Source organism: Oncorhynchus kisutch, linkage group LG8 (genome assembly GCF_002021735.2).
Source record: "Oncorhynchus kisutch isolate 150728-3 linkage group LG8, Okis_V2, whole genome shotgun sequence".
Classification (NCBI taxonomy): Eukaryota; Metazoa; Chordata; class Actinopteri; order Salmoniformes; family Salmonidae; genus Oncorhynchus; species Oncorhynchus kisutch.
Window position 1 is genome coordinate 44,525,366 of NC_034181.2, and position 17,855 is coordinate 44,543,220.

At 37.1% G+C, this 17,855-nt stretch overlaps 1 protein-coding gene across 7 annotated transcripts in view; it reads left to right on the forward strand.

Annotated features, from left to right (window-relative positions):
• The window catches only part of LOC109895623 (multiple C2 and transmembrane domain-containing protein 1), a 212,987-nt gene that overhangs the window by 128,571 nt on the left and 66,561 nt on the right, over nt 1–17,855 (forward strand). For all 7 annotated transcript variants that reach the window (XM_031830424.1, XM_020489477.2, XM_031830422.1 and 4 more), the window contains one exon: nt 15,828–15,921. In XM_031830424.1, the coding sequence (XP_031686284.1) occupies nt 15,828–15,921 (94 nt within the window). The remainder of the gene's footprint in view (nt 1–15,827; nt 15,922–17,855) is intronic.

The following is a 17,855-nucleotide window of genomic DNA, read 5'->3' on the forward strand; positions in this document are numbered from 1 at the left end:
TATTCAGTGTATGTAGCAATAGAAACACATTTCATTTTGATACACCTATCCAGTGTATGTAACAATAGAAACACATTTTGATACACCTATCCAGTGTATGTAACAATAGAAACAAATTGTGATACACCTATTCAGTGTATGTAACAATAGAAACACATTTTCATACACCTATCCAGTGTATGTAACAATAGAAACACATTTTGATACATGTATCCAGTGTATGTAGCAATAGAAACACACTTTAATACACCTATCCAGTGTATGTAGCAATATAAACACATTTTGATACACCTATCCAGTGTATGTAACAATAGAAACATATTTTCATACACCTATCCAGTGCATGTAACAATAGAAACACATTTTAATACACCTATCCAGTGTATGTAGCAATAGAAACACACTTTAATACACCTATCCAGTGTATGTAACAATATAAACACATTTTGATACACCTATCCAGTGTATGTAACAATAGAAACACATTTTGATACACCTATCCAGTGTATGTAACAATAGAAATAAATTGTGATACACCTATCCAGTGTATGTAACAATAGAAACACATTTTAGTGTATGTAACAATAGAAACAGATTTTGATTCACCTATCCAGTGTATATAACAATAGAAACACATTTAATACACATATCCAGTGTATGTAACAATAGAAACACATTTAATACACCTATCCAGTGTATGTAACAATAGAAACACATTTTGATACACCTATCCAGTGTATGTAACAATAGAAACAAATTGTGATACACCTATTCAGTGTATGTAACAATAGAAACACCTTTCCAGTGTATGTAACAATAGAAACACATTTTGATACACTTATCCAGTGTATATAACAATAGAAACACATTTTAGTGTATGTAACAATAGAAACAGATTTTGATACACCTATCCAGTGTATATAACAATAGAAACACATTTAATACACCTATCCAGTGTATGTAACAATAGAAACACATTTAATACACCTATCCAGTGTATGTAACAATAGAAACACATTTTGATACACCTATCCAGTGTATGTAACAATAGAAACACATTTTGATACACCTATCCAGTGTATGTAACAATAGAAACACATTTTGTTACACATATCCAGTGTATGTAACAATAGAAACACATTTTAATACACCTATGTAACAATAAAAACACTTTTGTAGATTTTTTGCACGAAGATTTCAGTTTGACACTGTTTGACATTTGTAAAGATGTGTATTCAGTGTATGTAGCAATAAAAACACTTTTGTAGATTTTTTGCACGAAGATTTCAGTTTGACACTGTTTGACATTTGTAAAGATGTGTATTCAGTGTATGTAGCAATAGAAACACATTTCATTTTGATACACCTATCCAGTGTATGTAACAATAGAAACACATTTTGATACACCTATCCAGTGTATGTAACAATAGAAACAAATTGTGATACACCTATTCAGTGTATGTAACAATAGAAACACATTTTCATACACCTATCCAGTGTATGTAGCAATAGAAACACACTTTAATACACCTATCCAGTGTATGTAGCAATATAAACACATTTTGATACACCTATCCAGTGTATGTAACAATAGAAACATATTTTCATACACCTATCCAGTGTATGTAACAATAGAAACACATTTTAATACACCTATCCAGTGTATGTAGCAATAGAAACACACTTTAATACACCTATCCAGTGTATGTAACAATATAAACACATTTTGATACACCTATCCAGTGTATGTAACAATAGAAACACATTTTGATACACCTATCCAGTGTATGTAACAATAGAAATAAATTGTGATACACCTATCCAGTGTATGTAACAATAGAAACACATTTTAGTGTATGTAACAATAGAAACAGATTTTGATACACCTATCCAGTGTATATAACAATAGAAACACATTTAATACACATATCCAGTGTATGTAACAATAGAAACACATTTTGATACACCTATCCAGTGTATGTAACAATAGAAACAAATTGTGATACACCTATTCAGTGTATGTAACAATAGAAACACCTTTCCAGTGTATGTAACAATAGAAACACATTTTGATACACTTATCCAGTGTATATAACAAATAAACACATTTTAGTGTATGTAACAATAGAAACAGATTTTGATACACCTATCCAGTGTATATAACAATAGAAACACATTTAATACACCTATCCAGTGTATGTAACAATAGAAACACATTTAATACACCTATCCAGTGTATGTAACAATAGAAACACATTTTGATACACCTATCCAGTGTATGTAACAATAGAAACACATTTTGATACACCTATCCAGTGTATGTAACAATAGAAACACATTTTGTTACACATATCCAGTGTATGTAACAATAGAAACACATTTTAATACACCTATGTAACAATAAAAACACTTTTGTAGATTTTTTGCACGAAGATTTCAGTTTGACACTGTTTGACATTTGTAAAGATGTGTATTCAGTGTATGTAGCAATAAAAACACTTTTGTAGATTTTTTGCACGAAGATTTCAGTTTGACACTGTTTGACATTTGTAAAGATGTGTATTCAGTGTATGTAGCAATAGAAACACATTTCATTTTGATACACCTATCCAGTGTATGTAACAATAGAAACACATTTTGATACACCTATCCAGTGTATGTAACAATAGAAACAAATTGTGATACACCTATTCAGTGTATGTAACAATAGAAACACATTTTGATACACCTATCCAGTGTATGTAACAATATAAACACATTTTGATACACCTATCCAGTGTATGTAACAATAGAAACACATTTTGATACACCTATCCAGTGTATGTAACAATAGAAATAAATTGTGATACACCTATCCAGTGTATGTAACAATAGAAACACATTTTAGTGTATGTAACAATAGAAACAGATTTTGATACACCTATCCAGTGTATATAACAATAGAAACACATTTAATACACATATCCAGTGTATGTAACAATAGAAACACATTTAATACACCTATCCAGTGTATGTAACAATAGAAACACATTTTGATACACCTATCCAGTGTATGTAACAATAGAAACAAATTGTGATACACCTATTCAGTGTATGTAACAATAGAAACACCTTTCCAGTGTATGTAACAATAGAAACACATTTTGATACACTTATCCAGTGTATATAACAATAGAAACACATTTTAGTGTATGTAACAATAGAAACAGATTTTGATACACCTATCCAGTGTATATAACAATAGAAACACATTTAATACACCTATCCAGTGTATGTAACAATAGAAACACATTTAATACACCTATCCAGTGTATGTAACAATAGAAACACATTTTGATACACCTATCCAGTGTATGTAACAATAGAAACACATTTTGATACACCTATCCAGTGTATGTAACAATAGAAACACATTTTGTTACACATATCCAGTGTATGTAACAATAGAAACACATTTTAATACACCTATGTAACAATAAAAACACTTTTGTAGATTTTTTGCACGAAGATTTCAGTTTGACACTGTTTGACATTTGTAAAGATGTGTATTCAGTGTATGTAGCAATAAAAACACTTTTGTAGATTTTTTGCACGAAGATTTCAGTTTGACACTGTTTGACATTTGTAAAGATGTGTATTCAGTGTATGTAGCAATAGAAACACATTTCATTTTGATACACCTATCCAGTGTATGTAACAATAGAAACACATTTTGATACACCTATCCAGTGTATGTAACAATAGAAACAAATTGTGATACACCTATTCAGTGTATGTAACAATAGAAACACATTTTCATACACCTATCCAGTGTATGTAGCAATAGAAACACACTTTAATACACCTATCCAGTGTATGTAGCAATATAAACACATTTTGATACACCTATCCAGTGTATGTAACAATAGAAACATATTTTCATACACCTATCCAGTGTATGTAACAATAGAAACACATTTTAATACACCTATCCAGTGTATGTAGCAATAGAAACACACTTTAATACACCTATCCAGTGTATGTAACAATATAAACACATTTTGATACACCTATCCAGTGTATGTAACAATAGAAACACATTTTGATACACCTATCCAGTGTATGTAACAATAGAAATAAATTGTGATACACCTATCCAGTGTATGTAACAATAGAAACACATTTTAGTGTATGTAACAATAGAAACAGATTTTGATACACCTATCCAGTGTATATAACAATAGAAACACATTTAATACACATATCCAGTGTATGTAACAATAGAAACACATTTAATACACCTATCCAGTGTATGTAACAATAGAAACACATTTTGATACACCTATCCAGTGTATGTAACAATAGAAACAAATTGTGATACACCCATTCAGTGTATGTAACAATAGAAACACCTTTCCAGTGTATGTAACAATAGAAACACATTTTGATACACTTATCCAGTGTATATAACAATAGAAACACATTTTAGTGTATGTAACAATAGAAACAGATTTTGATACACCTATCCAGTGTATATAACAATAGAAACACATTTAATACACCTATCCAGTGTATGTAACAATAGAAACACATTTAATACACCTATCCAGTGTATGTAACAATAGAAACACATTTTGATACACCTATCCAGTGTATGTAACAATAGAAACACATTTTGATACACCTATCCAGTGTATGTAACAATAGAAACACATTTTGTTACACATATCCAGTGTATGTAACAATAGAAACACATTTTAATACACCTATGTAACAATAAAAACACTTTTGTAGATTTTTTGCACGAAGATTTCAGTTTGACACTGTTTGACATTTGTAAAGATGTGTATTCAGTGTATGTAGCAATAAAAACACTTTTGTAGATTTTTTGCACGAAGATTTCAGTTTGACACTGTTTGACATTTGTAAAGATGTGTATTCAGTGTATGTAGCAATAGAAACACATTTCATTTTGATACACCTATCCAGTGTATGTAACAATAGAAACACATTTTGATACACCTATCCAGTGTATGTAACAATAGAAACAAATTGTGATACACCTATTCAGTGTATGTAACAATAGAAACACATTTTGATACACCTATCCAGTGTATGTAACAATATAAACACATTTTGATACACCTATCCAGTGTATGTAACAATAGAAACACATTTTGATACACCTATCCAGTGTATGTAACAATAGAAATAAATTGTGATACACCTATCCAGTGTATGTAACAATAGAAACACATTTTAGTGTATGTAACAATAGAAACAGATTTTGATACACCTATCCAGTGTATATAACAATAGAAACACATTTAATACACATATCCAGTGTATGTAACAATAGAAACACATTTAATACACCTATCCAGTGTATGTAACAATAGAAACACATTTTGATACACCTATCCAGTGTATGTAACAATAGAAACAAATTGTGATACACCTATTCAGTGTATGTAACAATAGAAACACCTTTCCAGTGTATGTAACAATAGAAACACATTTTGATACACTTATCCAGTGTATATAACAATAGAAACACATTTTAGTGTATGTAACAATAGAAACAGATTTTGATACACCTATCCAGTGTATATAACAATAGAAACACATTTAATACACCTATCCAGTGTATGTAACAATAGAAACACATTTAATACACCTATCCAGTGTATGTAACAATAGAAACACATTTTGATACACCTATCCAGTGTATGTAACAATAGAAACACATTTTGATACACCTATCCAGTGTATGTAACAATAGAAACACATTTTGTTACACATATCCAGTGTATGTAACAATAGAAACACATTTTAATACACCTATGTAACAATAAAAACACTTTTGTAGATTTTTTGCACGAAGATTTCAGTTTGACACTGTTTGACAATTTGTAAAGATGTGTATTCAGTGTATGTAGCAATAAAAACACTTTTGTAGATTTTTTGCACGAAGATTTCAGTTTGACACTGTTTGACATTTGTAAAGATGTGTATTCAGTGTATGTAGCAATAGAAACACATTTCATTTTGATACACCTATCCAGTGTATGTAACAATAGAAACACATTTTGATTCACCTATCCAGTGTATGTAACAATAGAAACACATTTTGTTACACATATCCAGTGTATGTAACAATAGAAACACATTTTAATACACCTATGTAACAATAAAAACACTTTTGTAGATTTTTTGCACGAAGATTTCAGTTTGACACTGTTTGACATTTGTAAAGATGTGTATTCAGTGTATGTAGCAATAAAAACACTTTTGTAGATTTTTTGCACGAAGATTTCAGTTTGACACTGTTTGACATTTGTAAAGATGTGTATTCAGTGTATGTAGCAATAGAAACACATTTCATTTTGATACACCTATCCAGTGTATGTAACAATAGAAACACATTTTGATACACCTATCCAGTGTATGTAACAATAGAAACAAATTGTGATACACCTATTCAGTGTATGTAACAATAGAAACACATTTTCATACACCTATCCAGTGTATGTAACAATAGAAACACATTTTGATACACGTATCCAGTGTATGTAGCAATAGAAACACACTTTAATACACCTATCCAGTGTATGTAGCAATATAAACACATTTTGATACACCTATCCAGTGTATGTAACAATAGAAACATATTTTCATACACCTATCCAGTGTATGTAACAATAGAAACACATTTTAATACACCTATCCAGTGTATGTAGCAATAGAAACACACTTTAATACACCTATCCAGTGTATGTAACAATATAAACACATTTTGATACACCTATCCAGTGTATGTAACAATAGAAACACATTTTGATACACCTATCCAGTGTATGTAACAATAGAAATAAATTGTGATACACCTATCCAGTGTATGTAACAATAGAAACACATTTTAGTGTATGTAACAATAGAAACAGATTTTGATACACCTATCCAGTGTATATAACAATAGAAACACATTTAATACACATATCCAGTGTATGTAACAATAGAAACACATTTAATACACCTATCCAGTGTATGTAACAATAGAAACACATTTTGATACACCTATCCAGTGTATGTAACAATAGAAACAAATTGTGATACACCTATTCAGTGTATGTAACAATAGAAACACCTTTCCAGTGTATGTAACAATAGAAACACATTTTGATACACTTATCCAGTGTATATAACAATAGAAACACATTTTAGTGTATGTAACAATAGAAACAGATTTTGATACACCTATCCAGTGTATATAACAATAGAAACACATTTAATACACCTATCCAGTGTATGTAACAATAGAAACACATTTAATACACCTATCCAGTGTATGTAACAATAGAAACACATTTTGATACACCTATCCAGTGTATGTAACAATAGAAACACATTTTGATACACCTATCCAGTGTATGTAACAATAGAAACACATTTTGTTACACATATCCAGTGTATGTAACAATAGAAACACATTTTAATACACCTATGTAACAATAAAAACACTTTTGTAGATTTTTTGCACGAAGATTTCAGTTTGACACTGTTTGACATTTGTAAAGATGTGTATTCAGTGTATGTAGCAATAAAAACACTTTTGTAGATTTTTTGCACGAAGATTTCAGTTTGACACTGTTTGACATTTGTAAAGATGTGTATTCAGTGTATGTAGCAATAGAAACACATTTCATTTTGATACACCTATCCAGTGTATGTAACAATAGAAACACATTTTGATACACCTATCCAGTGTATGTAACAATAGAAACAAATTGTGATACACCTATTCAGTGTATGTAACAATAGAAACACATTTTCATACACCTATCCAGTGTATGTAACAATAGAAACACATTTTGATACACTTATCCAGTGTATATAACAATAGAAACACATTTTAGTGTATGTAACAATAGAAACAGATTTTGATACACCTATGCAGTGTATATAACAATAGAAACACATTTAATACACCTATCCAGTGTATGTAACAATAGAAACACACTTTAATACACCTATCCAGTGTATGTAACAATAGAAACACATTTTGATACACCTATCCAGTGTATGTAACAATAGAAACACACTTTGATACACCTATCCAGTGTATGTAACAATTGAAACACATTTTGATACACCTATCAAGAGTAGGTAACAATAGAAACACATTTTGATACACCTATTCAGTGTATGTAGCAATATAAACACATTTCATTTTGATACACCTATCCAGTGTATGTAACAATAGAAACAAATTGTGATACACCTATTCAGTGTATGTAACAATAGAAACATATTTTCATACACCTATCCAGTGTATGTAACAATAAAAACACATTTTAATACACCTATCCAGTGTATGTAGCAATAGAAACACACTTTAATACACCTATCCAGTGTATGTAACAATATAAACACATTTTGATACACCTATCCAGTGTATGTAACAATAGAAACACATTTTAGTGTATGTAACAATAGAAACAGATTTTGATACACCTATCCAGTGTATATAACAATAGAAACACATTTAATACACATATCCAGTGTATGTAACAATAGAAACACATTTAATACACCTATCCAGTGTATGTAACAATAGAAACACATTTTGATACACCTATCCAGTGTATGTAACAATAGAAACACATTTTGATACACCTATCCAGTGTATGTAACAATAGAAACACATTTTGATACACCTATCCAGTGTATGTAACAATAGGACCAAATTGTGATACACCTATTCAGTGTATGTAACAATAGAAACACCTTTCCAGTGTATGTAACAATAGAAACACATTTTGATACACTTATCCAGTGTATATAACAATAGAAACACATTTTAGTGTATGTAACAATAGAAACAGATTTTGATACACCTATCCAGTGTATGTAACAATAGAAACACATTTTGATACACCTATCCAGTGTATGTAACAATAGAAACACATTTTGTTACACATATCCAGTGTATGTAACAATAGAAACACATTTAATACACCTATCCAGTGTATGTAACAATAGAAACACATTTTGATACACCTATCCAGTGTATGTAACAATAGAAACACATTTTGATACACCTATCCAGTGTATGTAACAATAGAAACACATTTTGATACACCTATCCAGTGTATGTAACAATAGGAACAAATTGTGATACACCTATTCAGTGTATGTAACAATAGAAACACCTTTCCAGTGTATGTAACAATAGAAACACATTTTGATACACTTATCCAGTGTATATAACAATAGAAACACATTTTAGTGTATGTAACAATAGAAACAGATTTTGATACACCTATCCAGTGTATATAACAATAGAAACACATTTAATACACCTATCCAGTGTATGTAACAATAGAAACACATTTTGATACACCTATCCAGTGTATGTAACAATAGAAACACATTTTGATACACCTATCCAGTGTATGTAACAATAGAAACAGATTTTGTTACACATATCCAGTGTATGTAACAATAGAAACACATTTAATACACCTATCCAGTGTATGTAACAATAGAAACACATTTTGATACACCTATCCAGTGTATGTAACAATAGAAACAAATTGTGATACACCTATCCAGTGTATGTAACAATAGAAACACATTTTGATACACCTATCCAGTGTATGTAACAATAGAAACACATTTTGATACACCTATCCAGTGTATGTAACAATAGAAACACATTTTGATACACCTATCCAGTGTATGTAACAATAGAAACACATTTTGATACACCTTTCCAGTGTATGTAACAATAGAAACACATTTTAATACACCTATGTAACAATAAAAACACTTTTGTAGATTTTTTGCACGAAGATTTCAGTTTGACACTGTTTGACATTTGTAAAGATGTGTTGCTACCACTGGCATTGAACACGCGACCCTTGGAGCTGGAGCTCGCCCATCTCCCATCCGTAACACCCTAGCAAGCTGCAAGCCTACTTAATGGGATGGCGCTCAGCGTTGCCCCTAGTGGCTGGTTTTGAAGGCATCCCCCGACGTCCTGGCGACCTGAACGAATGTCAAATATCGCCTTGGATCTCGAGTGACCTGACTGGGCTTTGACCTGGTATCTACCGCTGAAAGAGGGGAGGGGACCGTAGATGAGAGGATGGGTACGGAGAAGAGAAAGAAAAGAGGGGGTTGAGAGGTTAAGAAAGAAGACGGACTCTGACAGGTTCTATTGAAACTGAAGCTGCCGTGACTCCCTCCCCTCTCTCCATTAGTGTGTGTTTTTATACCATAATGTGAGGGGGTGTGAATATTATAATTTTTGAATATTCAAAAGGATCTGTGGTGTCTGCTAGTGTGTTACTGTTTGTATGCCTGTGTGTGCGCGTCTGTGTGTGTGCCTGTTAGCTGAAAAAGGCTTGGTGTCTCTCTGAGGAGTCCTAGGCCCCCTGAGTTCCTGAGGCCCTCCACACAGCACAATACACTTCGCCTGTCCCTTTGTCTTAGCGCTGTTAACCCTTCACTTGCTGTCACTCTCAGCCATTCGCCCAGCACAAAGACACGCACGCACACACACACACACACATATATACACACACACACACACACACACACAACCTGGGCACTGCAGCTCTCGCATTGACAGCCCTGACAGGGGACACTTGTCACATATCAACAGTATGTTGTCTGATGGCAGTTGCTTAACACGCTGATAATGCAGATTGAGGCCTGGAGGAGTCTCAGCATACGTCCCAGCGCTGTGCCGTGCTCCTTCATTAAGACATGCTGATTCCTCTATCACGCTGTGTGTGTGTGTGTGTTTTGTTTCTCTGTAGTTGCACCATATTCTAGCAACCTACTTCATTTGTTTGTATGTGGGAATTTGATTCTGTGTGTGTGTGTTTGTGTGTAAACTGTGCTCTAATTTAAGTTTAGATTCCTGCTGGGTTGTGTGTTTGATCTGGGTGAGCTCCAGTGGAGAGCGCTCCACAGGCCAACCACGGACGCGTGACCTACATACCACGCTAGCACCTCATTGGCTGGCCACGAGAGCACTCTCCACGCTGTAGTGGCGCCCCATGCTCAGAGGGGGGAGCTCTAGGACCGAAACAGGCGGCGGTCGCGACTCTCTTCCTAAACACACTTAGAGCAAGGGCGGGGAGGGGAATGTGTGTGTAAGTGGGTGTGGGTGTGTAATAGGGAGCGAGAGGTAAGGGGCGAGGGTTGCGTTGGAAGGGGTAGGCGTGCAAAATGAAAAGAAAAAGCTATTTCACCTTTCACAACTGCCGCCCCCCTTTTCTCTGTTCTGTAAAGGAGAGACATTTTCCCCCCATCTTCTCTCTCCTTCGTTTTCTCGCTCGCTCTTGGTCTTTCTGTGCAGGCTATGCTCTCTGTCTCCCACCAACGACCCCACTGGCCACCCGACTAGCAGCAAGTGGAGGATGGAGGGATGGGGGGTGAGTCGGTGGGGGACAGTGTGGTATGGTTTGGTTTGAAGAGGACTGCCACCATTAGCGTATTCCTTTTCTCCTGACTGATGCCCTTTCAATGAGAGAATTTAATAAAGATGTACCTTATCAAGGCAGACCGATAACAGCAAGTGTCACCACTAATTCTGTACAATACTCTCCAAAGCAGATTAGTCTGAATGTGTGTGTGTGTGTGTGCTCGCGTGCGTGCGTGTGCATGTGTGTGTGGGTCTGTGTGTGTCTCGGGTGTGCATGTGTTCATGAATATGTGTGTGTGTAAGGAGGTGTGTGTGAAGCATTGCTCCGGCGAATGTCTTCCCTGATATCATCAGTATGGAATCAGCTGTCTAGCAGACGGCCGTACAAAGCACCCACTAGTGCTAATCACTGCAACCTCCCTAACACACCAGCTAACCTGCACCCTGCACCCTCACCCTCCATCAACTAACCAATAAACGACTTAGGGAAGGAGGATGTCGGTGGGGGTTACAAGTGCCATGCATTGTCATCATCATAGCACCTGGGCTTTGAAGCACATATGCTGGCTCCTTAAAAACGTATAGATGAGGAACAAACGCAATTAAATCCTTCCTCCGTCCCTGGCTTCTCACCACCGGCCCGGCCCGACATCATTAACGCAGCGCTGACATATCAGATGACTTTCAGCTTTCATCTGGCTGCTAGAGGAGAGGAGAAGAGGGAGGGGCACAGGGCCGGGCTATTGAACCTCCCCACTCTCCGCCCCCACCATCCATGTTAAGTCCCTGGTTTAATAGCATGTGGGAACAGGATGTGGACGTTAGCCCGTTAGCTCTCTGAGGTAAGCGTGTATTGCAGGCGTTTCCCCTTCCCTAATCTGCCACCATTGAAGACAACTGACAATGCCCACCTGAGAGTGGGCTCTGGAGATGTTGGGCTTCTCAAAGACCATTTTCCCATCCTATATGTTTCTATTATACTCTGGGCCTAGGCTTTCATAACCATTCATCTGTTTGATGAACAGTGGAGGGACATGGGTGGGTGGGCTTGTAGATGTTGGGTGTGGTATTTCCCCCATGTAGTAGGTTTGGCTCTTATTGTGTCTATTGTGCCGAATGGACTGACAGACTGCTGTCTCTCTAGCTGTCAGTTATTCTACCATGATGAGAAACGTGCAGGGTTTACTGTAGGATGTTGTGTATGCAGTGCATGTGTTGGTTGCATTCATTTAATTGCATATGTATGTTGATAGTGTATCTGTATGGTAATAGTGTATATGTATCTTGATAGTGTATATGTATCTTGATAGTATATATGTATCTTGATAGTATATATGTATCTTGATAGTGTATATGTATCTTGATAGTATATATGTATCTTGATAGTGTATATGTATCTTGATAGTATATATGTATCTTGATAGTATATATGTATCTTGATAGTATATATGTATCTTGATAGTGTATCTGTATGGTGATAGTGTATCTGTATGTTGATAGTGTATCTGTGTGGTGATAGTGTATCTGTATCTTGGTAGTGTATCTGTATGGTGATAGTGTATCTGTGTGGTGATAGTGTATCTGTGATAGTGTATCTGTATGGTGATAGTGTATCTGTATGGTGATAGTGTATCTGTATGGTGATAGTGTATATGTATGGTGATAGTGTATATGTATGGTGATAGTGTATCTGTATGGTGATAGTGTATCTGTGATAGTGTATCTGTCTGGTGATAGTGTATCTGTATGGTGATAGTGTATCTGTATGGTGATAGTGTATCTGTATGGTGATAGTGTATCTGTGATAGTGTATCTGTATGGTGATAGTGTATATGTATGGTGATAGTGTATCTGTATGGTGATAGTGTATATGTATGGTGATAGTGTATCTGTATGGTGATAGTGTATCTGTATGTTGATAGTGTATCTGTATGTTGATAGTGTATCTGTATGGTGATAGTGTATCTGTATGTTGATAGTGTATCTGTATGGTGATAGTGTATCTGTATGGTGATAGTGTATATGTATCTTGATAGTGTATCGGTATGGTGATAGTGTATCTGTGATAGTGTATCTGTATGGTGATAGTGTATCTGTATGGTGATAGTGTATCTGTATGGTGATAGTGTATCTGTATGTTGATAGTGTATCTGTATGGTGATAGTGTATCTGTATGGTGATAGTGTATCTGTATGGTGATAGTGTATATGTATCTTGATAGTGTATCGGTATGGTGATAGTGTATCTGTGATAGTGTATCTGTATGGTGATAGTGTATCTGTATGGTGATAGTGTATCTGTATGGTGATAGTGTATCTGTATCTTGGTTGTGTATCTGTGCAAATATTCCATTCTGTGTATGTCTTTTCTTTAGCCTTAAGTCTTGATCCACCAGTGTTCAGATGTTAACATGGTTTCCTCTACTTCACCCCTCTGCCAAGCCCAGTGATTGTGCTCTGTAGTGTGTTGGGTATGTCAGCTGTTTTAAGGTGAGGCGAGAAGAGGGAGCGGGCAGGACTTATGCATACTAATGGGGGAGGAGGAACTGGACTAATGGGTCTTAATGGGCCTGGGGGTACACACACTGACCTCTCCTCAAGTGGTGCCACTCCACTCTACTCCACTCCTGCAGCCCCTACACCCCCTACACCCCCATAGCTCACCCTCAACACACACATAGCAGCGAGGGGGCAACTAGGAGGAGCGGAAGGGTTAGAGAGAACTGCAGAGAGAGAGGGGAGAGAGGAGGATGCGGAAGCTGTTAGCATTCCATTTTTATTATGACATTTCACAGTCATCCGATTTAATGTCCCCTGACCGGATTGTCCGTCCTGCTGACGGTGGGGATGAAATGTTATTTGGAGCGTTGATAAAAGGTGAGGCTCCTCCGAGATGACAGCGAGTCATAAGGCCCGGCGCGCTGACATTCATTTTCACCACAACAGAGATGGAATAAGACGTCACGGTGACAAGCTGTCAGTCAAGCCAGGGGCCCCGCCATATTACCATCCCCTCCTCCCCCTTACTCACCCTCGCCACATGCTATCCCCCACCTCCCCAGCCAATCCCTGCTGGCGGGTAGGAGGTTGAGGGGGGGATCCTCTTCAGTAATGGGGCTAGGCTGAACCCAGATATATATAGAGAGAGAGCCTCGTCAGCTTGGTAGCTGGGAGGATGGAGGGTGAGAAAATATATTCTACAGCCTTTCATTAAAAAAATAAAGAGGCCTCATCTCCTGAGCTTTTCAATCTATCTGCCTGTCTATTGAGTGGGCCTGAAAAGGCAGCCACGCAAATCAGAAATTCCTCTGCTATGGAAATGTTCCGGCTTCACAAATCAGCCATGTTTTTTTTCTCTCTCTCTCTTTTAGGCCGTCCCCAATAATCACAAATAACAAGCTGTCATATCTTCACAGAAATCATGTATTGAACTTATGTGGAAAGGTTTTTTTTCTCCCTCTCCTTCCTCTCCTCTCATCTTTTTTCGAAGGCTTTTCAACAATAATATCGCTGGAAACAGGCAGAGGCTGATAGAGTTTATAATAAATTAAGTCTGTAGCCTCACCCTGACTCCAAAATGTAAATTATAATTACTCCTCTGGGTATGTAAGGGGTTATTGCCAGAGAGAGAAATAAATTGAAGTGAAGTGCGTTTTCACTGCTTTTAAGACACGCCAGCATGTCTCTCAGTACGGCCTCAGTGCATGTCTTTTGTGTGTGTGTGTGTGTGTGTGTGTGTGTATGTGTCAGTTTGTGTGAATGCTTATGCCGTGACACACACACATTGACCTCCTCAGCTCTGTTCTTTATCTGTGCTGCCTGCCTGTCTGACCTGTGTGAAGTGACAATGATGCTGGTGCTAACATGGAGATATGTGTTTTCATTGAGTGTGGAAAAGGTCACAGAGAGAGTGGAGGTGTGTGTGTGTGTGTGTGTGTGTGTACCAGTATGGCCAGTAAATAAGTGATGGTGCCCAGTAACTATCACATCACTGCCTGAGTACCAGTCATGCCTCAGTGGGAGTGGCTGAGCCAATATCTCTATTATCAGTAAATGGTGTTTCTCACTCTTTCTCTCGCTCTTTCGTTCACTCTGTATCTCGCTGTTTCTCTCGCCCTCTGTCTCTGTCTCTCTCTCTCTCTCTCTCTCTCTCTCTCTCTCTCTCGCTCTGTTCACACAAAATAGAGAAGGTAATGATATTATTCTGACACGTGTGTGTCAAAATAAAAAAAGAGACAGAGAGGGGGGAAACATTGACTGGCTTGACAATAAAAGGACATCTTGCCAGTTCGAATCCCCTTGATGTGACCGTTTGAATGTCAGTGGTGAATTGCTGAACTCAAAAAGGGTTACGCTAAGCTTAATGTACTCAATGTACTCTTCACCCCTGACCTCTGACCTCTATCCTGCAGAGTGTGCTGAGGTCGTTCCACAACCTGAAAGATGTGGGTATGGTCCAGGTGAAGGTCATCAGAGCAGAGAGGCTGATGGCAGCAGACGTCACGGGTAAGTCAACTAAAACTCCTTCAATTGACGTGAAGACCTTCTTCTCGGCTATCAAGAGCGAAGCATTTTAGTAAATCTGTCGCTTAAAAACACACCTGCTTGTCTGTTAGTTTCAAGTGCCATGCCAAGTGTATAAAACATCAATCCATCAATGTAGTTGTAATTGACAATGGCCAACAAGAACCCATCGAGACAGTATCTAGACTACAGAACATCTGATTTCTTCTGGATTTAATTCATATAGGGGAGAAGCTTCATTTAAACCTCCAAGTCTCCAAAATATTTCTCTGACATCCTAGTTTCTCCATTAATTCACACTTTTAATGAGGTCTACAGTGGACAGGCCTACTTTACTGTTTCACAGTGTGTGTTATCTAGTGGAAGGGAAGTGGGAGTGAGTTAGCTTGGCCTTATTCAGGGGCGAGGACCCACACACATTAGCAGCTAGAGCCACGCTCCTCCATTTCCTTGTTGGAGATAGCGAAGCGGCAGTAACAAGGGCTAATGGCTCTGCCTTTTGTTTTTTTTACCAGAGAAACAAATGGGAATCCCTCCGCTATGTGCTGCTGACCTCAATACAGAACTCATATCTCAGTCTGGGTTTTACTGTAGCTATTCTACAGTTAAGTATTCAGCCACTTTCAGCCCAGAACCTGCTGAAATGTGTTCCTTGTGTAATGATGGACAAATATGGCCTACGGTAGGGAAGTGCATAGGATAGCCATCAAACCGTTTAGTCCAACAGAAGTGCAATGCCTCAAATGTCCTTTGAGTGAAGTTGTGTGTCCTCTTTTCATGCATTGTACGCCGGTGGTGTTGTCAGTGTGAGCATTTGTGGAAAGCTAGGCACTGTCAAGTATCACCATTTCGAGGCTCTCTCTCTCTCTCTCTCTCTCTCTCTCTCTTGCTGTTAGGTTGTCCTCTCCACCCTTAATTTCACAGTATCACCCCTATCCAGATGGTACATACCCTCCACTAATCCCACCCTCACAGATTGTTCAGCCGATCGACCACCCCATCTCTCAGATGGTTTGCTCCATCCTCTAGCCCCACCCCCTCAGATGGTCAGGTCCACAACGCTGACCTGCTAACCTTGCCCGGCTGTTCCAGTGTGTGTTTGTTTTTGTGTGTGCGTGTGGTGTTCCCAAGGGAAGGAGAGGGAAAGAGAGAGAGAGAGAGAACATGAGAGAGAGTCCATGAGAACGAGAGAGGGAGACCATGAGAATGAGAGAGAGACCATAAGTGAGAGAGAGTCCATGAGAGAGAGAGACCATGAGAACCAGAGAGTGAGAGACCATAAGTGAGTGAGAGACCATAAGTGAGTGAGAGACCATAAGTGAGTGAGAGACCATAAGTGAGAGAGAGACCATAAGTGAGAGAGATACCATAAGTGAGAGAAATACCATGTGTGAGAGAGAGACCATAAGAGAGACCACGAGAGAGAGAGACCATGAGAGCGAGATAGAGAGAGAGAACTTGAGAGAGAGGCCATGAGCGAGAGGGATAGAGACCATGAGAGAGAGAGAGACCATGAGAGAGAGAGAAACCATGAGAGAGCGACATACCACGAGAGAGAGAGAGAGAGAGAGAGATCGATACCATGAGAGAGAGAGACCATGAGGGACAGAGAGAGCATGAGTGAGAGAGACACTTTTGTATATTATTTACCTCACTTCTTTGGCAATGTTAACACATGTTTCCCCGGCAATAAAGCCCTTTGAATTGAATTGAATTGAGACAGTGAGAGGCAGTTGTTTTCCATTCCACTCCTATTCACACCCACTCTCTCAATTCTATAACATTTGAGGGGCTTTATTGGCATGGGAAACATAAGTTTACATTGCCAAAGCAAGTGAAATAGGTCATAAACAAAAGTGAAATAAGCAATACAAAATTAGCATTACAATCAGAAAAGTTCTAAAATAATGAAGTCA